This window comes from Gobius niger (assembly GCF_951799975.1).
Source record: "Gobius niger genome assembly, chromosome: 14".
In the NCBI taxonomy this organism is placed as follows: Eukaryota; Metazoa; Chordata; class Actinopteri; order Gobiiformes; family Gobiidae; genus Gobius; species Gobius niger.
The window spans coordinates 16717789-16740288 of NC_136865.1; the positions used below are offsets into that span (position 1 = coordinate 16717789).

At 41.5% G+C, this 22500-nt stretch overlaps 2 protein-coding genes across 6 annotated transcripts in view; one reads left to right on the plus strand and one right to left on the minus strand.

Moving 5' to 3' along the window:
- The first annotated feature begins 2278 nt into the window (after positions 1 to 2278).
- On the plus strand, positions 2279 to 5482 carry klhl38a (kelch-like family member 38a). 2 transcript variants are annotated; one of them, XM_079571422.1, is made up of 3 exons: positions 2279 to 3685; positions 4082 to 4187; positions 4255 to 5482. In XM_079571422.1, exons 1-3 carry the CDS (start codon positions 2330 to 2332, stop codon positions 4542 to 4544), a joined length of 1752 nt encoding a protein of 583 aa, XP_079427548.1. In that variant the 5' UTR covers positions 2279 to 2329; the 3' UTR covers positions 4545 to 5482. The 2 variants fall into 2 exon arrangements, with proteins under 2 accessions (XP_079427548.1, XP_079427549.1); XM_079571423.1 differs by having other exon boundaries at positions 4114 to 4187; positions 4255 to 4390.
- A 4411-nt stretch (positions 5483 to 9893) lies between these two features.
- spire1a (spire-type actin nucleation factor 1a) overlaps positions 9894 to 22500 on the minus strand; it is a gene marked incomplete at its 3' end in the record, with an annotated part of 31379 nt that continues 18772 nt past the window's right edge. The window contains exons 3-19 of one of the 4 annotated variants that reach the window (XM_079570708.1): positions 21823 to 22095; positions 19382 to 19507; positions 17527 to 17601; positions 17281 to 17445; positions 16992 to 17078; positions 16121 to 16250; positions 15519 to 15560; positions 14251 to 14298; positions 13258 to 13412; positions 12816 to 12882; positions 12592 to 12737; positions 11693 to 11722; positions 11157 to 11294; positions 11002 to 11072; positions 10894 to 10921; positions 10654 to 10811; positions 9894 to 10422 (exon numbers count right to left, since the gene is read on the minus strand). In XM_079570708.1, coding sequence (XP_079426834.1) covers positions 10164 to 10422; positions 10654 to 10811; positions 10894 to 10921; positions 11002 to 11072; positions 11157 to 11294; positions 11693 to 11722; positions 12592 to 12737; positions 12816 to 12882; positions 13258 to 13412; positions 14251 to 14298; positions 15519 to 15560; positions 16121 to 16250; positions 16992 to 17078; positions 17281 to 17445; positions 17527 to 17601; positions 19382 to 19507; positions 21823 to 22095 — 1998 coding nt within the window. The remainder of the gene's footprint in view (positions 10423 to 10653; positions 10812 to 10893; positions 10922 to 11001; positions 11073 to 11156; positions 11295 to 11692; positions 11723 to 12591; positions 12738 to 12815; positions 12883 to 13257; positions 13413 to 14250; positions 14299 to 15518; positions 15561 to 16120; positions 16251 to 16991; positions 17079 to 17280; positions 17446 to 17526; positions 17602 to 19381; positions 19508 to 21822; positions 22096 to 22500) is intronic. The other 3 variants (XM_079570709.1, XM_079570710.1, XM_079570711.1) reach the window with 3 other exon arrangements.

Here is a 22500-nt window from a genome sequence, read left to right on the forward strand (position 1 = left end):
TTTAAAGACGGTATTCTGCATCAATTTCATTTTTGGTGAGGTTTGATTTGGTCTTACAAGGAGATGGCCCAGTGGTTCTCAAACTAGTGGTTCTTCATAATTCAGTCAAATTTAGAGCTAATTTAGACCCTATTTAGTCCTGAGTTGATCGTAATTTTGGCCTGGTGGGATTTGGACGGTCACATATTTTATGACCTGGTGTGAAAACTTTGAAAACCACTGGGATAGCCCCAGCCTGACATTAGGAGAAAAAATAAAGATGTCAACTGTAATGACCACTGCTAACAACCAGAGCTACTCATGTCATCATAAAATGTCACTTGCTGTCAGCTATGTTATTCAATCCGAGTACCACATGTAATATCAGTTGGTTGTCATGTGTAGTTGAGCAAACATAGCTGTATTTCATCTGGCTGCCAGAGGTTATGTAAGAAATATGAGCATCAGAGACTGCAGTTGAAACAGGAGGAATGTGAAGACTCTTGGGTATGTTGTGAACAGTGGATTTGAGTCAACATCTGCTTTATTTACAACAGAAAATAATGCAAAACCAACCTACAGCTTATAATGTCAGAGCAGTCACTCTTTTTAAGATCCACAGGTCATGTGCTGAGTTCTATTTATCTGAAACCATTTTCAGATCAGGCCATTTGGACGGATACAACGGAATTTGACCAAGGCAACGGACAAATGGATTTGAGAAAGCAGTGTGAGTGTGGCAAGATCTGCAAAAAACATCAAGGTCTTAAGATGAAGTGCTGGGGGTGAAGGGACCAGCACAGGTGTACACCCTGGTGAGATGCAGGAGGAGCCAAGCCCGATGTTACCCCACAGAGCCCAGAACTCTATGCATGGGTCACTGGAGCACAGTAGTTGTGCAAAGGCGCTGCCTGTCAAGAAAACTATCGCCTTTGTAAGAGAATAAGGAAACTCCTAAGGCAAGAATTTCTAAGGCAGGTTTCCTGTCTTCAGCAAACGCCTAGCAGATGTTGGTGGACCTGCAGCAACAACTGAAGTTCTCCAGCCAGATCGCAAACACCAGCTTGAGGCCGGACATTGTGCTTTTCTCTGAGTCTTCAAAGCAGGTGAGAAGAAGTTATATTTAATTTCAACCGTACAGGAGAGTCGATTCCTAAAAAAAAGTTATGCTTGTATTTTTCAGTAAGTAGCACAATGTTGTGTCCAAAAGTTAAGTATACTGTCTAAGAATATCAGAACAATAACCTCATACAATGTGCTTATAATACAACATCAAGTCTACCCATCTGCAGTGCTCTATATTTACCCCCGTCCTGGGTTTCACTTGATGGACGGAGGAGGGTCTAAAGACCACACTGGGATGCATAAGGGTTAGCTGTCCTGGGACACTTTGATTAAACCTGGGTGGGCTTTGTGGCTGATTTAGGACCCCTCTGATGCGCCCATTGTAAACACTCGCTGTATTTCTTCCTTGGACCCTGTACAAGCCGTTAAGCTGGCAACGGGGTCCCAAACAGCTTTGTGTCACATGAGAGGGCCTGGCCGGGGAGCCGCGGTGGCCCAGGACACTATTATTAGCTTCATAAGGAATGTACACAGCGGCCTCATGGCGAGCCCCTCTGCCCCGACCCGATCATTTTCCCTGTGTCATGCTCCTGTTCTCACACTGACTTCATGGGATGTTTCAATATCACAAAATGGACTAAATGTTTTTTATTATTCAGTGAAATTTTCTCTTATTTAACCTCTAAGACCAAAATGTAAGTATTGCTGAATTGTGTTGAGTTTGATTGCTTGAATGCTTTTGCATGTGATAGGGAAGCTTAAGCATTTACTACCAAAACAGACTCATTTAAGTTCATTACAATGCCATAAAGAACGTACCATCTTATTTTTCTCTGCGGAAAGATGTCATCTGTGTTCACTGGCATTTAATAATAAACAATAATGATTAGTGAACCAAATATTTCATGTTGATGCAGGCCCCTTAAGTGGGAGATAATAAGTAGCTGTTACTCAAATAGTAAATACTGGAATTACAACAAGAAATGTCCTCATATAAAATGGCTTGTGCAAATGTTAATTTAGTAAATCAGAATGAAGACTGTTTCTGTGTCAACATATTAAGTAAATTATGACAGCCACACAATAAATCTACACACAAGTATTTTGTTGGTGAGGCTCTACACACTTTTTTCACATATTTCACATTTTCTTATCTGCTTACTATCTTCTTGCATGAAAATGTAGACCTATTAGCAGATGTGTGTGTTTTTAATTTCAATCATAATCTAATATACTACATTGCTGCAGCGTCAATGAAGTTAAAAGGTGTTTTTTATCTTCGAGAATGGCGCGGCGACCGAGGGAGTCCTTCACTTTCAAAGACTCTGAGTTGCCGGTGCTTCTCCTGTCCCAGCTAAACGAGCTCAGGCAGGGTCGGGTGCTGACAGACGTGCTCCTCTGCAGCGAGGAGCAGGAGTTCCCCTGTCATCGCTCCGTCCTGGTTTCCAGCAGCCCATACTTCAGAGCCATGTTCTGCAGCAACTTCCTGGAGAGCAGCCAGGCGCGAGTCAACCTCAAGGGAATCTCCTCCTCGGTGCTCAGCGGCATTGTGGACTATGTGTACACAGGCTGTATTACCATCACTATGGAGAACGTGCTTCCTCTGATGCAGACCGCTTCCATGCTGCACTACGTTGGTCTGTTTGAGGCCTGCTCCCTGTTCCTCCAGGAGCAGCTGAGTCCAGAAAACTGCCTTAGCATGATAAGACTTTCAGAGATCCTGCACTGTGACAGCCTGAAGGAGCGGGCCAAGGAGATGGCTGTGCGGAGCTTCTCAGATGTCGCTGCCACCGACGACTTCTGTGAGCTGTCTCTACCTGAGCTCATGTCGTACTTGGAGGACGATCGGCTTTGTGCTGAGGAGGAGCAGGTTTTCGAGACTCTTTTGGCGTGGATACATCACGACCCTTTCTCCCGACGCGGCGCCATCCATGACCTCTTCAGAAAGGTCCGACTCCGCTTCATCCACCCCACGTACCTGTTCCAGTTCATTGCCAATGACCCTCTGGTGCAGTCGTCCACCCTGTGCACTGAGATCATCGACTCTGTTCGACGCCTCATGCTCTCTGTTAGCACCAAATGCAGCCGCGAGCTCAAACCATTATGGACCACGCCCCGACGCTATACCTGCAAGGAGACATTAGTGGTTGTAGGAGGAAGAAAAAACAATGAACAGACTTCTCGAGAGGCTTTGTTGTACGACGAGAGGACTCACCGCTGGCAGTGGTTGGCCAAGCTCCCATTGCGACTGTATAAAGCTGCCTATGTGTGCATTCATAGCATCTTGTATGTTCTGGGTGGGCTCAGCCTCTGCATGGCCTCAGGCGACAGTTCAGTTAGCGCCACAGTTTACACTCTCTCACTTAAGACGAACCAGTGGAGGACTGCGGAGCCCATGATGCAGCCCCGCTACGCCCACCAGAGCGTGTCCTACCTGCACTTCATCTTTGTATTAGGAGGGATAGGTTCCGACAAGAAAATCACTCCATCTGTGGAGCGGTACAACAGTATGTTCAACCAGTGGGAGTCCATGGCCCCGATTCCAACAGCTGTCCTGCATCCAGCTGTTGCCGCCAGTGACCAAAAGATCTATGTTTTTGGAGGAGAGGATGCCATGCAGAATCCAGTCAGACTCATTCAGGTAAATAAAGCAAAACAAAAGGCCTTGTTCGGTACTTAAATGGCTCATGTGTAACATAAATAGTACAGAACGTCCAATATTATAGGGGGGCGCAAGTGTCGATTTCAGTAAAGGCTTTTAACAAACACACATGACTCTAATCATACTGTATCCTTCAATGCTGCTGGGGCAACCTGTCATTATCAAGAGCAGCGGGCGACCACAGGGCAGCTCACCGGGATCCATCTCCAGATCTGGTGGTGGGTTTGATTAAGACCATCTACCTTGGTTAGAGAATTAGCCTGGTGTGGTGATTTAGGTTGATGGGGCAAACTGGAACACCTGGAGGAAACTCGCACAGACACGGGGAGAACTGTCTCTGAACTCGTCCATTGACCATCTAGACTTTTTGTTCAGGTGTATCACATCCCCCGTAACCTGTGGTGCAGGCTGGAAACCAGGACTGTCAAGAATGTGTGTGCGCCTGCTGCTGTCATAGAAGATAGGATTTACATTGTTGGAGGTAAGCTAATAAAGGGAAACTTCCATTACCAATATTGCAGAATTTCTCATGAGTTTTACCCATGCAGGTTACACTCGTCGGATGATCGCCTACGACACCAAGACCAACAAGTTTCTCAAGTGTGAAAATCTGAAGGAGCGCAGGATGCACCACAGCGCCGCAGTCATCAACAACAAACTGTACATCACCGGCGGCCGCATACTCAACGGACACGACGTCATTGAGGACTCTGACTGCTTCGAGTGTTACGACCCAAAGAGCGATGTATGGACCTCCAAGGGGTCTTTACCTTACAAACTCTTTGACCACGGCTCGATGCCTCTTGTATGTGTCACAAACAGACCCAACCCGCCCTGACTGGCCTCGCGGTATGCCTCCCCTGCTCCCCATTCTTTGATGTCATGCAACAGCTTGGAGGCCGTCGTGCATTCCCTCACGGATCCGGGGTTATGCTGCTGGTCAGTGGCATGTTAGCCCAGGCCATGAGCTTCAAAGAGGACCTCAGCTGACATGCACGGGTGGTATTTGTATAGGCACTTGGGGTGAGTTCGTCCGGAGACCCCGAAGAAAGCTGAGACAGTAATGTATGAGATTTGTTTGCGATCTCCTTGGTGACGAACTAAAAAAGTGAAGACAGTATTAATGATCATTATCTATAATAATAATCTTTCCAAACACATGCAGCACAAAGTAAGTCAATGAAAAACTTTTGATCTAATGCTTTTGCACTTTCTACAAAATAATACATTCCTTTTGACCCTTTTAAACATGCTACAATATCACTTATGTGAGACGTGGGCAATATATTGTTTACAAGATAGCATTTTGGAACTTATACCATATTACAATATTCAGTGTATCGTCATTAGTATAACAAAATCGACAGAAAAATACCATACTTAAATTTAAAGGGGTATTTCTGTAGTTTATTATTAAGTCTATTATCTCTCTGTGCAACCTTTAAGATGTTTGAGTGCACATTTTTGCATATTTCCGATTTTTAAAAATATCAGAGAAGACAAACTATTGAGGCGGGCTATTCGTTTTTGTTTCCATCCTTGCTTTCGCTACAGTCGTGCTTTATTTCTACTGACTTGAATGACAAAAGCACGAAAGAACTTTGACCACAAAAACCCGGAGGCAGCTTGTGATCTGAAAACATCTGTCGTTTTATGTCTTTGAGGGATCTGTAGGGGATGCAGCAACCCTGTGCTACTGGTAAGAAGAAAAGATTGTTGGAATTCCTGGTTTGTACACATATCATACTTCACCAACTGCATTCTGTGCAACCTAATTATAAGTTTAGTTTGTAAAAAAGAAAAGAGCCTACTAGAGATTCGTGACCTCTCAGACATATCTTTAACATGTTTGTGGCCCAATCGTTTTGTGTGTGCTCTCGCCATAGTGACTAGCGCCATGGCAACACAAATGATCCAAATTAATCGTGCTACGTTATTGTGATGTGAGCTGGAAACTGTATTTAAGATTCGATTGTTTCTACACAGTGAATTGCTGATACCTGGCACATTTTTCTTACTAATTGACATTTTTAATATATTTTTATCTAATAAGACTGTTGTGTATGGGTTTTTTTAAATAAGATATCTCCCCCATTATCAGAACATCCAGTTTAGTACTGTCAGCGCAGACTTTGAGACATGTTAACAGGTGTCAGATGACCCATTAGCCACAGAAGCATTGCTAAGTGCCGCCACCACATGCCCCGCAAATGGCCACGGTTAGGTATTTATAGTGCTGTGTTTTTCTTGCATTTACACAACACACATGTTTATGTCCAAGTACGACAGGCATGGTCTAGCCTTACAGATGTTCATACCAGCACCATTCTTCATGATTGACCTGGTCTACAGTTCCACCTCTTTGGTATGGTATATATGACCTACACTTAGCCTACATAAAAGATCTAATTTCAATCGAACATTTCTGTGGGGAGACCAAAATACCAAGATGCAACATTGATTCTGGTATAGGCTTCATATGAGCAGAGACCGGTGCTACACAGGTATAAGTAGCTTCATGTGCTGGAGTAACTCTTTGAAGTAGCTTTGTCACACTTACTTCTACTTGACTTGGCTCATAATTATGGGTTTCACAGATGAAAACACAATTCAAAAGAAGAAAACACCAGATGGAGCACAGAACATGAAAAAGTCATATGACCAAAAAACATCTAGTACAGAATGCTGAATACTTGCCTTTAAATGTATTTTTGTAACATATTCCGTTACTTTGCCTAATCAGAGTACTGTATTCTGAATACTTTGAATACTTTCACATTGATTTTCATTATGTTTGTGTATAAAAATGGCGTATAATTACAAAGATGAAGATTGTTGACTGTGATTGCTGGAACACCTGTTATAAACTCTCTTACCATTAATTAGGAACTGAAACACTCTGTTGGCAAATGCACAGAAGCAGCAGATCACAGCATCATGTGACACATGTCCAGTGTTTAGATGAACTGTTTTAAATCTTTATTTTATTTCAGGAGGAAAAACAGGTCAACATTAAAAGTTCTTTCTTAATGTTTTGCAATATGGAGCTAAAATAATTGAGTAATGGGATGTATTCCCTTGATATTTGGAAAGTAACTATTCTAAATACTCTCAAATGAAAGTGTAGCTTTACCAGAATACGGATATTCTAAATGCATGTTTTTAGTTACTCCCCAACACTGAGTAAAAGTTTGGCAACCCGCCTCTGCTCATAACCTCTAGTGTTTAGTACAGGGGTCGGCAAGTTTGCTCGGTGGAGGGCCGGTTTTCTTCATCGTCAAAAGACCAAGGGCTGGACCCTCAGGACCCTGAAGCAATTTCACTTTCTACATATGCCAGTGTTGTACATCATATACATTGGGAAAATGTCCATCTTAAATTAGATAAATTACTTAAAATTGCTTGAATAAATTTGAGTCGGTTTGAACTAATCTAAGATCAGATAAAAACGCTAATGACAAACAAATTGAAATCCCACTGGAAACAGACTTTTGCTGTAAAATTATTTATTTATTACTTGAAATTATGCAAAATAATCTGAATTAAGAAAAAACTTGAACAAAACGTGCTTGTTCCATTGGCAAGAATAGTTTTTTTCTGCTCTAAGGCCAAACCAATACTCAAACTTTAGATTTAATCTAATATTCAAGTAGATTTAAGTCAGTTCTTCCTTTAGATGATTATTCTTTTAGAATTATGGTCGAAAAGGGTTGCTCTGCTAAGACATTTTAAGGAATTGACAGTATTTTCCATTATTTCTAGTACTTTAACAGGCATTTGATCTCCGATTTGGATCATAACATGTCTCAAAATCATCTCGAGGGCCAGAGTTTGATGATGGAGGGCCGGTTTGGGCCCCCGGGCCTGATGTTGCCTACCCTTGGTTTAGTATAAACACATATTCAGCTGATGACGTGTTTATGGAGTGTTCGCTTGAACTTTTTCCATAGAGACGGTTCTTTGATGGTGGGTTATAAAGTTATTTTCAGTAGCCAATCAGGGAACATAATGAAACAAACATTCGAAATGAACTGGTTGCACTCCAAGGACCACCAACTTATCTTATTAGTGAGAATATGCCCAAGAGCTTTATTTATATAAATTAGGAATACTTTGGTATCGCTGTTGTGATTCTCTTTTGACAAACCAAACCGTGACCTAGCATTTTCCACAGTGTAGCTTTAAGGAGGGGAATTGTAAGTGCGTTGATCCCGCTGCAAGATTTGGCAGGTAGTTTACAAACCAACCGCCAGATGTCCCTAAAACACAAGCCTAATCCACTGCATTGCAAGGGAAAAAACACAAATGTACTGTTTCTATCGCCCTCTGCTGTTTGTTAATGCACACACGACTCTGGTCAAGTGTAAAATCATGTCCAGTTTTATTATCTGCTCTTTGATCAAAACAGAAGAATGCATGCACATATTCCCAGAGGAGAAGCTGGTAACAAATCCATTTTAGACACAAGTCCTGAATGCTACTGCTGGAACGCGTGTTGCTGTAGTTGTTTCTTCTGCTGTAATTCACATTACGACCATGAAAAAATAGCACAAACAGGAGAAAAAAACATTTTTTTGATCGGTACATATTGTTTGACAGAAATAAACAATTCATTGGTCCGGTAAAAGTGCTAAACCTTTGATGCTTGAAATATATTAAACTCTACATATAAGATCTTTTATTACAGTAACATAAAATAAAAGGGGGGAAAAAGACAAACTATATAGGCTTAACTTAATAAAATATAAATTACTGGTGTTTTGTGTGCATTCTTATGTACAAACTTGTCACTTCGTTTCTGTGCTTTTCATAAAAAGGCTTCATCTCGTTCATACATCAGCTTTTCGCTTTATGACACATTATGTACAACTGTTTGCTAATTACAAGGCATTCAAAAACACATTACAGTTTGGCACCAGGCACAGAATAAAGTTACATAATGTTCAAAACCCTCTTAAACCCCAAAATATAGTCCTGTCACTGCTCGCCATCTCATCCCAATAACATGGGGGAAAAATAGCATGTGTGAAACTTTGATGGACTATAAAATAAAGTTGCATTTGGCATATGAGTTGCTGGAAGATTGAGAGGAGTGGCAGGCCTGACAGGAGTCTCTACAGTGCATCTCTGTCAAAAGGACAATCGCTTGTATTTCCTGAGTGCTCGCAGTAAGCAGGAATCGGAAAACATTATTCATTTATAGCTGATATACTTATTAGGGGAATGCGCCTTTACGGTTATCTACACTTTGCTCATAATTTGGCTTTCATTTTATGTACTGTACATCTTTGACCTTACAGGCACATGTAAAAGCAGCTGAATATTGTGGAGAAATGTATTTCAAATGTTCAAATAAATAATCACATTGGTATATTATACCGATAAACATTACACCTGGAAGTAATGGCCAACATTTTGTCAGCCTCCAAGCATCACTGTCCACGTCCTTTTGAGGCCAAATTGAGACTTTTATTTAACCTCCAAACCCCCACCTGAACTGACCAGCTTTTCTCCAGTTTGGCATTGCCCAGATCTATAAGCTTCTTGGGGGAAAAAAACATCAAAACAGCGACAAAAATGTGATGAAAAAGTGCCAAAAAAGCCACAAAAATGCAACAATAAAGTCACAAAAAACACCATGAAAATGTGACCAAAAAAGTCACAAAAATGTGACAAAAAAGTGAACAAAAAGTGACAAACTAACCACAAAAGTCCAACAGGAACGTGACAAAAAAACGCCAGGAAAGTAAAAAAAAAAAAAAAAGGGATGAAAACAACGCAAGGAAAAAGATCAGTTTTGATCAATTTTGTAGGTCTATGCTTTCAAATGAGCCTATACACTGAAGAAGCTTTTAGATTTGGGTAAAGCTGGGGGAAATGCACTCGGGTAAGGCGGCAGGTAAGAGGTATACTGTATTGTACCCTCTAAAAATGGCTGCATCTTCAGATATCTTTGGCTCTGTCCTCAGAAGGCTTGTTATAACCAAAGAAATAAAACTGTCAAAATCATCTTTGAAGATTCTTTTCACTTTCCCCAAAAACATTAAAATATCACTTTAATTAATTAAGTAATTTGGCCGACAGTTTCATTGTTTGTCATCTCCATGTTCTGTATGCCATAAACTTCCATTCACTTTATGGGCAATGTTTTTATAATACACATTTTGAACTACTATGTGCTTTATTCACTATACTCAAATGTTTTGACATGTGCCTGTTGATACAATACTTTCTCTTGAATAATCACTGCTATTACAAAACGCATGGCTCTCCTTCGTCATTGGCAGCTAAAGCAAAAGAAGTCCAGGCCACTCTTTTCTACATTTGTTTAGCGTGCTGACATTTCCTGAGTGAGGAGGGGTAAGGTGCAACGACCTTTCTAACTCGTGGTGAGAAGACTACAGACATCATGCTCACGTATTTCAGAAAACATAGTCCATTGATTTCCTGGTTTTCTCTATACTTCGTTGATGGTGCGTTCCAGCGGCCTGAAGTTGACAGATGCCGATGACGACAGGTAGAAGGACTGGGTCTTGCGGTTCAGACGGGCGCGTTTGGTGGCCACGCTCAGGCTGCGTTTGCTGGAGGAGATGATCTCGGTGATGAACTTCTTGCAGTCCACACACACCTCCATCGTCACCCAGTCCTCGGTCAGCTCCTTGGGCAGCTCCAGATCGTCCTGGGACTTGCCTTCTTTGCTGGTGTGCTTGGACAACCTACCATGAGACAATAGCAATAAAATGAGATCCACTTTGGAACACAAACCAAGGAAATTGTACTGGAATTGTAAGACTGGTGTAGCCTCACCCTTAGAAAACATGCCGCCACCAAATTAACAATTGAATCTATCACATACAATGTTAAAGCGGACATTTCATGCATATGGGGCTTAAAAAGATAATTCTGGGTGCCTCATCAGTATTTAATGAAATGTAACGGTGTCTTACTTGTGAACACTTCGGCGCAGACTGTGGCGTTGTTGTGCGGACCCAAAAGGTTGTTTGTCAGTGTCAGAGGCTGTAGTCGATCCCTCTTCTTTAGCCATAGCACTCGGACCCAAGGAGTAAATGGGAAGCGTGGAATACGGTTTAGAGGGAAGTCGCATCTGAAACAATACAATTAAGAATAAGCATAAACTGAAAAGAAAAAAAAAAATCGAAAAATAAGCCCCAGAAGAGACAACCAACCTTTTTGCTGCACTGTGAGCACACAGGCCTGAAACACATGATGAACATTTTGTTTAATGGCTGTAACAGTAATGTGCAGAATATTGACTACACTGTATTTTGGATTACCTTTTGCAGAACTGACATGTATATGACCAGGTAAAGAGGGAAAACCTCTTTATCCGACATGAAAAGCAAAGCTACAGAGAAAACACTTGGTTAGGAAAATACACAAATATAAATTTCAGGTAAGTCTCGATTAAGGATGTTGTTTATTGTTTTACCTTTCCTTTCTTTAGTGCATTGTAGATTTCTTTGTATTGCTGAAATTTTTCTAACTCAGCTTTGACCAAAACTTGCCGGATGTGCATGACTTCCTCCACTGTGAGCGCTAGGCACTCGACTGGGTAACAGAACTCCTCCTGAGAAAGAGAGGATGGAACTAAATTAAGAAGCACATTTTCAAAGAGCTGATGAAACACACCATGGGACACCAACAAAACAACTTGCAGAATTACAGCACATGATAGACTCAAGGAATGGCATGAAGTGGAAAATGAGCACAAACCCGACACCCTGTGTGCCATGCCTCGGTGATTATTTCATTAAATCAACGGGCACCATTCGGTGGAAGGAGATTTGGGGCCAGACAGTTACCAGACATATCTAATGTATTGATTTTTATCACATGTGCAGGTCTGCCACAGATCTCCTTCTCCACCTTTATGTGTACAGATCAAACACATGCACCAAAATGAAGTTGTGAAGCAGGTTCCCAAACAATGACATGATGCACCTCCACAGTAACAGCGAGACCTACCGTGCCCTGAGCAGCACTGGCAGGCTTCACCTGGCCAGCAGAAAGAGGGAACATTTTCAAACTACGTCCATTTACTCGCAGTTAAACAAAAGTACCTTTAAGAGTACAGATAATCAATATATTATTACTCATGGAGAAGTAAAAAGTACCGGGTGACGGGATAATCATGGGATAATCAACTCAACATTGTGTGTTTGTGAACAACCTTAAAATGGACAGGTGGATTTCAGTACGTTCGTTTAATATTTAGCAATTTATTCTAGATAAAGGTTACAATTTTCTTGTAGATTTTACTCATAAATAATAATGGCCGAAACTTTTATTGCGCTTTACAAGCCCATGTTAGCCACAGCTGCCCTGGAGTAAACTGTCAAATGTGAGGCTGCTAATCTGTGCCAATGGCCCCTCTGAACAACACATTCATAGAGGCAAGGTGGGTGGTTTGGTCTTGCACAAGGGCACAATCACAGTCTTCCCCTGCCAGAGCCGGGATTTGAACCACCAAACTCCCTGTTATAGGACGACTTGCTCTACCACCTGAGCCACTGTTGTCTCCGGTGAAAATACTTCTGGCTTTGGCGCCCAGGATCAGCTGTTTAACAAGCGATTGGTGAGAATGAACCAGTTTTATCTCATCGCTTTCATACAGCGGCCTGTCCTGTGGTTTCAATTACATCCATCAGCCTCACTAGAATCATACGACTCGCACAAACACTGACCTCATGGCGAACAAATGAGCAGTCACAGGACAAGTCAAAGTCAACGGACATATTGTACGTCCAGGATTGTTTGGCAACTTATCCACAGTAACGAGGAGTAAACATTCAAATGGTTCAGTCTGTGCTCACAAATAGGATTTCTAATGCTTATAGTCACATTAGCTGGTATATGGGACATACCAAAGACTTGGAGCTCTGTTTGGACGGGGGAAGGAAAGCGCGGACACTGGTGGGAGCCTCTTTCTCTATTGAATGTCTCCTCTGTGGAGACGCCTGCCGCCTGTCTGGCTGAGGGGCCGCAGACACAGGAAGAAATTTTGGAGGAGCTGTGAAAAAACAATGACACTAAATTAGCACAAAAGGGCTAAATAAAATGTAGTAAATTGACAATGACACTGACTTACCCTTCTTTTCTTTGACTGATAAGGGTTTGTCTTCTGTTATACTGGGGCTACTCTTTGATGTCTCCTCCTAAAACGTAAAATTGGATCATATTTAATAAAATGGCTTAATGGCTGCAGAACATTCCAGATTAAACACTGATACGTCACAAGAGCAACTATGCTGTCCCACTTCAGTAAAGTTATAGTCAGTTCAAAGTAAAGATGTGTGTTTTGGATATTTTTCACCGACAAAAACACCCATAATTTATCAAATGATTTTATGTACAATGAAAATGTAACTTGCTAAATGTTGTTTTTGGAGGTTCTGAGCTTTCAAATGGAGTCTCATCCCTAATGGAAGCACCAACACCAATTTAGACTAATATGATCAGGCAACTTCAAAGTGTGAGCTCATTGTGCTTTCTGCTTAATAAACAAGTTTAAAATCAGTTGTAATTCATACCTCCGATTCAGAGCTGTCCAGTTCAGCCAGTGTGGGTGCCTTGAGGAGCCTCTTTCTCTGGGACAGTGGCTGGACCCCACTATGACTCGGGTTTGAAGTGCCGCTGGCCAGAGAGTGCGTACTTCCAGCCATCTTTCTATGAGCGTCAGGAGTGTCTGCGTGTGAAACCACAGGTGTTACAAACACGCAAGTTTGACCACAGGGCTGAATCATTCCCAACAAAAAAACACCCCCGATTGACAAACACTTGTACATTGTTGTTTTTTCAATATTACCCATACAATTTTAATAGTAAATGGTCTCAACTTATAGAGCTCTTTTCTACCTTCATCAGGCCCAAAGCGCTTTACAGCAAGGAACCAGTCACCCATTCACTCTCTCATTCATACACCAAGCAGACACTGGAGGCAAGGAGAGTGAAGTGTCTTGCCCAAGGACACAACGACAGAGCTGGGATTTGAACCCCCCGACCTTCCGATCATGAGACTACCCGCTCTGCCAACTGCACCGCTAATTATAATAATGCATTAGTCTTATATAGCGGTTTGTTCAAAGTCGCTTTGCAATTTCATGCATTATTCACTCACGGTGATGGTAACCGAGGTAGCCAGTCAGCGCCATCAGCGACCACCACCAAACACTCACACACACTACATTCGCCCAGGGTTCCAGGTGTTCCCAAACAGTCTCCAATCCAGGCCCTTCCCTGCTTAACCTCCGAGGTCTGACGGGATCGGGCTGGGATTTTATAATTTGTCCATTGTCACATGTATCGTGAAATATATTGCTATCGTGATTATTCTTTTTTATATCGTGATAGAGATTTTAGGCCATATGGCTCTGCCCTACAAATAATCAAGATAACATTCCAAAATGCCACCCCTTCATCATACACATCAACCTAGTTTTGACCTCTTCTTTCAATATTGTCTTCAGAAAGACAACCAAGACTAATAAAGGAAAGTCACTGCAAATTAGCTACAGCCAATTTACCTGAGCTTCGAAACAAATCCTGGGGAGTGCTGATGCTCTTTCCTGCACCTGTGGGGAAAAATATAAAAGCGGCATATAGTAACTGTTGGTTCAGTGACATATACAGTGATTTGTGTGCACGATAGTAAAGCCCAGGGGAGTAGTTGAGGGAGGGGGGGGCGTGAGGCAGGGGGGCAGGCAGAGACACTGAAGCATAGGCTACTCTAGTCCAGCGGATTGGATTATTGCTGCGTCAAACTGTCATCCGCCATATATTCATCCAGAGGTGGGCTTATGTAATTTTTCACAGGGAGATTAGGGCGACGAGTGGTGCAAGCTGGCTGGGGCGATCTGCAATCTCACCCGACCAGCTTTGACTCAGTGGCTCGTCATCTTGTTGACAGAAAGATATGTGCTATTTACAGGACAGTTAAGACATAACAGGGCTGAACAATATTAAGCCGGTTTATAACTGCAATGCTAAATAATGCTACGTTGCTATCGATCGAAATCAGCTACACAATATTGCGCCAATTGGAGGGATATAAATAACAGTAATCTTCCTACACAAGCAATCTATAAACTGTAAGGCATCCTCATGAAAATCATTTAGTCTTGATTCCTTCCTTTTAAGCCCATTCAAGATTGCCCTAGTTATTTCCTAGGAAAAATTGAAACGAGTTATCATGTGTCCTGTTGTGCTCCGATATTGTGCAGCCCCAAAACATACACATAAGCCAAAAAATAGAGTGCAAAATTAACTATAAGACACTTTTTCATACACTTCACTTGGAGATTAGGGTGACCACCTCAAGTTGTGAAATGTGGTAGGATAAGCAGTAGAAAATTGCCACCGTTCTCGCACCAAACACACAGATACGGGGTAGATACAGGTCAGCAAATAGTCCAACCCAGAAAGTTAGGACACCCAATAAGATGTTTTTTATACAATTTATTTGTTTGTTTGTTTATTTGATTGGGACAGTGCATGTTAGTATAATCTCCATCCGTCGTCCCACGCTGGCACTCTCATTCAACACACTCTCATTCATCCTAAATGGCAGTGTGACCAAAACAGGGTCAGGTGGTCACCCTACTTGATAGATGTACGTTACATAGAGCTGGACAATCCAGTCACAACAGGTAGCAGCCGGTGACAGTAGCGTGTCATTCACAGAGCACAAGAGGTGAGGGGGGAATGTGCGCTGGATTCACACAGAAGCGGGAGCTAAACCCAAATATAGCCTTGACTTACAGATCTAACTTAACTACTCAAGAAAGAACGTTACCTGAGGAGTCAAAACTGAAAGACGTGCTAAGAGGGCGCATGACTGACAGATACACCCATATTTGAAAAAGAGGGGGAAGAGTGTTGAAAGGAGGAAAGGAAAATAAATTAATAAATGTCACAATGGAAAGGACAGGCGTTAATTTGAAAGAATGCAAAAATAAAACATGCTCATAATGGTTAAGGCTGTTGCTAATATGGTAGAGCAGTTTTCTGTCTTCGGCGTTGTGGGTTTGGGTCCCAGCCCTTTCACCCTGTGGTATTTACATATTTACGTAACATGCTGTTCCCAAACAAATGTCACAGTGTGTTTACTGCAGCATTATTAGTGCTGCAAGGTATACACTTTTACATGGTTAAAGACTTTGACCAATTACAAGGTCTGCATACCACAGAGATTATCTGCATCTACAATTCACTCAGCACTCATGGGAGAGAGGTCTTTCTACAAACAGTATGACAATTTTGACAGAAAAAGCAAAACCAAACAGGAAGATGTTATTACTTAAGTGCCAATACAGTTGGTCAGAAATAATATGATTAGTTTCACATTGGTCAGTTGTGTATAAATAAAGGCATAAGTTTGAGATTTCTGTGTCTTACCCAGACGGTTCCTGCGGATCATGTCAGGTGAAACGGGTCGGAGTTTCCGCTCAGATTTAATGCCCTCCAGGAGACGCTCGTGGAGGCTCCTCGGACGGGGTGGGTGGGGTTTCAGTTTACGGGCCGCAACCTAACAGGACGAACCCAGGACACGACGTGAGAAAACAGGTTTCACAGTATTACAGAGCACATGCAATATACAGGATAAAACACTTTGAAAAGTAAATCTAAAATACTAAGACCTCATATACTATAGTAAAGAAATATAGGATAGTTACTGTGTGTGTTACTGTTGGGTCACTGAGACACTGACTTGGCCCACACATAAAGTCATTTCTATAAACTCCGATGGGGTCCTAAACACTCTTCAAAGTGGAGATGTCTAAAACACTGTACAAACAGAGGTATGGACGGAAAAGCAGAATATATTTCTCTCTGCTGCGCGTCCATGTTTTGCCATTAGTCCAGTTTTGTACTAAACAAGGAGTCATTGGGATTCATGGAATTTGACCACATCACAAGCGTTGAGGTTCCTTGTGTCTGTTGTTGGTTTAATCAAATTTAGAGAGATGTTTTTCATATAGCTGAAGAAAAATCCATGTTTATAAAAATATCAAGGTATGTGTACCAAGGGTCACACAGTCAGGTACTTGCTAAATACATGTAGCGCTTGCAGATTAGCAATAACTGTGTGTCTGTAATGCGCTTTGCAGCTGCAGCCCTCACATTTTTAAGAAATAGCAGAATCTCTCTAAGCACCGTATTATCTAAGCAAAAGAAGGACGAGAGCGAGAACGGACTGACAGCTTAATATTGGGCAGGTGGGAGAGGCATTAGAGGCAGATCAGTGATTTGATCTGATGATACTCACCGGATTGAGAGGAGGCCGTGATCTAATAAAGTCAAGAATGATCTCATGAGCACTTTTCTTTAACCTTGGTGGGATGTCTCCATTTACCTGCAAATAAATAAAGCCTTTAAATTGCATATGACCAATTTTCATGTTTAGTTACCGGTATTATTTGATGGGATAGAATTAAGCAGTAATAATTAATCATAGTTTTACACCAGTTACTTGGAGGCTGAAGGCAAAAAATAAAATGAATACTTAAGATCCTTAAAGAGGAGAAGATAAATAGGTGCCCTTTTCTTTGGCTTACCGTGACTTTTCTCAACTTGTATCTCTTTGAGCGAATGTCATCCATGAGCATTTCGTAAGGCGTGAGCTGGTACTCTATGGCCAGCGGGTTGTACTGTCTCTCCTGCACTTTCTTTAACTTCACTCCATTTCGTAAATCTCTCATCACCTGAACCCAGAAGTGAGCCTGCAGCAAAAACAACAAAAGTGTGAGCTCTTTATGAACCCTGTGCCGTAAAATGATGGTTCGTTTAGTCGGTCATCTCACCCAATCGGAATTTTGCAACTCATCGAGGTCTCGACCCGGATCTTTCTGAGTCTCCCCCTCCATTTTCTTCAGGTTCTAGACGAAAGTCAGAACGAAAACAATAACAGTGAGTTCAAAAGATACAGCCTTCATATATGCCTGCGTGTAGATAACAGCACTAACAAAGAGAAGGGCATGAATACCATCTGTTATCAGCCATTAAAAAGTCATTGCGTGTGTGGCAAATGACCAAATGTGAATGTTACAGACAAACCGCCTTGAGCAGTGCAATTACAGGATCGATACATTGTTTTGAACCATTTACCTCATTCTCATTGACTGTGAACCACAATCAATTAAACAACCAAATGAACCGCTCTCCACTGCCCTACAAGCAAAAACCTTGATACTTTTGTGAAAAATGCCGCCAACGCCTAATCAAATAATCTGAGCTCACATAAAAAAAAGTCTCAGTTCAGATGATCAAAAACTAAAAAATTACAGATTTAAGATCACAGATAAAAAAGCCGATGCCGAACCAGCTTTAATGCTTCATGTGCTGCATATATTACTTGCTTCACTCAAGTACTTTGGCATTGCAGTTACAGCATCAATAGAGGATTTTCAAGCATTTGCCCATGACAAATCTCTTCTTATTCTCGGTAATGGTATCCTCACAATAGCTATACTTGTGCATTTGTGTTGTTGGACATGAAAGTCCTCGTGAGCCCATTCTGTAAGCTACTTAAATTTCAGCAATAAGGTCCGACATTATGCTTTGACATACAGTATTGTTACATAAGAACTAAACCATAAGCCCCACACACTTAGAGCACTTTTAATATCCTTAAGTACAGTAGCATTCCACCATTTGTTCTCGACTTTCTTTGTCCTTTAATGAAATCTTTCACACCAATCACATGTTCACTGGTTACATCTTTTTAGTCAGGCTTCACATCGCAGCTTGTCCGATGTGGCAAATGGCCTGCCAGCTCGCATCAGTGATTGTCACCAAACCAGTGCAGAATGAACTGGCGTTTACAGAGCGAACAGGGGTTGCACAGGGACATGGTCTGAGTGCAGAGAGGCCATTAGTTGAATTGTGAAAGTGACGGGAACAACTTTCAGATTCGTTCTGAAATCTCCAAAAACAAAGCGGGTTCTCGGATGCCAAAAATATAGGTACTTTCTAGATGATGTTTTTGCTTCTACTTTTATTTTCGTGGCTACCAAGTACCTGTAGGTTATGTCAACCTCTTAACTCCTGCCTTAACCAAATGCATTCTCTTTCAGTTCGACTATACCCAAATCTACAAGCCAGTGTCATGCCTCATTTGAAAGCTAAGGCCTACAAAACTAATCTAAACAAATGTTTCTCATCTTTTCTCATCTCATCTCTTGTTACCATGTTGTCGTTTTTCATTTTTCATTGTGCTTTTGTTGCGTTTACGTCACACATTTTTGTCACATTTTCATCACTTTTTTGTCCCTTTTTTGTTACTCTTCTGTTGCTCTTTTGTGGCGTTTTCATTGTGTTCTTGTCACACATTCTTGTCACTTTTCTGTTGCTCTTTGGTGGCTTATTCGTTTTGTTTTGTGTCACGTTTTTGTCACTTTTCCATCACTTTTTTTCCATCACATTTGTGTCGCTCTTTTGTAGCATTTTCATCCTCCTTTTCGTTTGTTATTTGTTATTTTTTGACACTTTTCTTCAAGAGGCTTTAAGATCTGGGTAAAGCCAAACTGGAGATGTGCTCCGTTCCGGTGAGGGTTAAGAGGTTAAGGTGTACTTAATTTGTGTTGGGAAATTTGAGTTGTTTTACTTTTCTTTTTGTTAATTCAGCATTGGCTTTTGCAACAACAGCAGGGCCCATACCTCTTTGGCGTTTTTGATTTTCTCCAGAAAGGTGCGCAGTTCTCTGGTCTCTGCGTACAGAGCGCGGCACACGGCCTGGTAGTGGTTGGGCGCGTCAGAGGGGCTCGGGAGGTGGGAGGAACAAATCTGCAGTGAGAGAAAGAACAGGAGTTATAGTGGCAATATGGGACTCATTAATTATACAAAGTGAAGATGAAATATTTAAACATTGCATGAACATAAAGTCATGCACAGGTTGTTGCATTTGTTGACGATTTAAGTATAACGCATGGAAGAAACTAAGAAACTGTGAACCGGACTGTCCAGTGACATCAGTCCAAGCCCTGACCTGCTGTACGTTTGAGAATAAAGGCTGTCTGACAACGTAACACATGAGAGACCAGAAATAATTTCGAGCAACACAAAGAAGGAAACCAGACAAATGACATATTTTCACTTCTTTAAAAGGTCAGGGCGTGTCAAAGGCATCCAAGTACAGGTGGAAATCACGGGTAAAATGACACCACATGGTTTCTCCGCTTTGGAAAATGCTGTGTCACATGTTTGTGGTTACTACAGATAGAAATCAATGATCTGTATCAAAGAGAAACCTGCTCTTACACTAAAGCTGAGCTGACAGAGCCAGAGATACATTTGTGCATAAGATTCATAACGTAAGAGAATGTTCTGGTGAAAATCAGAAGCTATGTAAGTGTAATAAACATCACACGACATCTGGCTTTTATCTACACATCAATATGAATGAATTTACTTTTTACAGTAATAGAAATAGAAAGAAAAATAATCAGTGAAGCCCCGAAACTCCTGCCGAAAGTCCATAGTTGTTTGCTCCATTTAAAAGGTACACTGCGCAACATTTTGGACTATACTGTTGCCGGCATAACAAAACATGCCCATAATGACCAGCTCAACACAGACAATGCTATTACTGCATTACTGTGTGTAATAAAAAAAATGGATTAGGATGAGAAACTAACCTCAAATCACTTAAATCTCAAATTCTACTGTCTTTTGTCATATCTCCATGGAGACTAGCTGGGGACATACCCCCTCCTGGTAAAGTTTACAGTCATAGGAGACGTGAGCCTCATAAATATCTCTTTGTACATTTATGAGGTATTTTTCAATGATGAAAATATCTGTCACAAAATAAATGCTTGTATTTGAATATTATTCATTCGGTAAAATTCTACACGGTGTGGCTTTAATTTCAATCTTCCCCCTTTGGAGACGATAAAAAAACAGCATAAACCTCATAATAATCTCACAACAATAATGATTAAATGTTATGTATTAGCTGAGGGCCTAGGTGGCTGGTCCCAAAAATCCCCGGCTCATTCAGGACGTCCACAAAGCACATAACACCAGTAACACCAGTGTGTCCTGTCACCTGCAGTCAACTTCACTGCAGTGCACCTCTACCAGCCACAACAACTGCGAGGACTGCAGACCGGCCTGGTAAGTGCACTTACCAAATCAAACTCTACATAACATAGAAATGAAGGGCTTTCAACTAAACTCTAAAACAACAACTCACAACCTTATTACACTCAATGAACACTAAACACTACAATCCTATTCCTCAATACACTGCCCTCATTACTGGTCTCATTTTTTTTTATTTACAATGCACAGCCTCCATTTGGGAGTTCATTTAGACCTGTTTTGATAATCGTAACGTCTGAAAGCACAGTGGAATACACAGTGACACAAAGCCCAGAGAGATTTTAAAATATACTGACTTCAAACCTGTTCAGGCATGTGCAGGTGACAGCAGCACCTTAAAAAAAATCATTATCATAATCGGAGTCTGTTCCTATCACATATAAGAGCACAAACATGTCATCACTACCACATGAGCAACAGGCTGTGATTTCCCACATTCTTTGAGACCAGTCTACAAGCGCAGCATGTTGAGCCATAGAAGCTTTTGTCTCACATCCTGAGGGCCAGATCAACCATTGTTTACTAGGGCAGCTTATACAGACTACACAGTATCAGTGTAATAAGTGTATTTGAATATTTTTAGCATTTTGTGCAGTGCTACTGTGAAGCACTTTCAATTGCCTTATGTATGAATTGTGCACTCCAAATAAACTTGCCTTGCTTTTTTCACAACATGTCATTAATCATTAGTACAGCAACAACATTTTAGTCTGATGAACTAAACAGATAGACAGCACCTCTTTGGGCCGTTTGGCATGTTAACCTCTTGTCCTTTGGATGCGTTGATCAGATATTGAGACAAGACAGTGTGTTCTTGAAGCATGGTTCATGTGCAAGCAAAGACAAGTGTAAAGACTGTAAAGAAGGAAATGGAAGTGGGACTGGGGCTGCACAAATTGGAGACAAATAGTGACATTTGACCGGGAAAAAAATGGGATTTTTCTGATTCTGCAAAAATAATAACTTTGTGATATATTGCACAGCGTCGGACTCACCATCATGATGTCTTTGTAACTTCGTACTCTGCTCAAGGTACCAGCCCCAGTCACTGATATCGGCTCTACTTCCCCCTCCTCCTCCTCCTCCCCCTCTTCCTCCTCCTCTGTGGCCTCGTAGCCTTCGTCGGGACAGGAGTCACTCTCCTTCTCCTCGGTGTTCGTCATCATGTCGATGAGCCGCTCCAGAGGCGGGCTCAGCTCGCGCTCCTCGTTCTCCTTCAGCCCATAGTCCAGAGCTTTGTAGATCATGATCCCCAGAGAGTCAATGACCTGTGAAGATAGTGACGATATGATCAATTTAAAGCTACAAGAAAACAGAGGGGAGGGCCATGTTTTTGACACTATGGGACATTTTCAAGTCAATATTCTCATTTTTAAAGCCATTAGAAGGGAATAGACATTTACTTAAACCATTACTAATGCAGTTTGTTCTCATATTTCCTCAATATCTGTCTGCATGTCTCAACAGCTTCAGCTCATCTTTTATGGAAACCTGCTCCAGCTGCTCCGTCTGAAGCACAGATGGCTCTAGGCCTAGTGTTAATAGTGCGAAGAGTGAGAATATATTAACAGGATCAAAGCAACAACACTTATATAGTTTAATTCAGATTTATCCATTGCTATCAACTTGGCAATAAATGTAACCACATAATTCTATTTTATTTCCAAAGATTT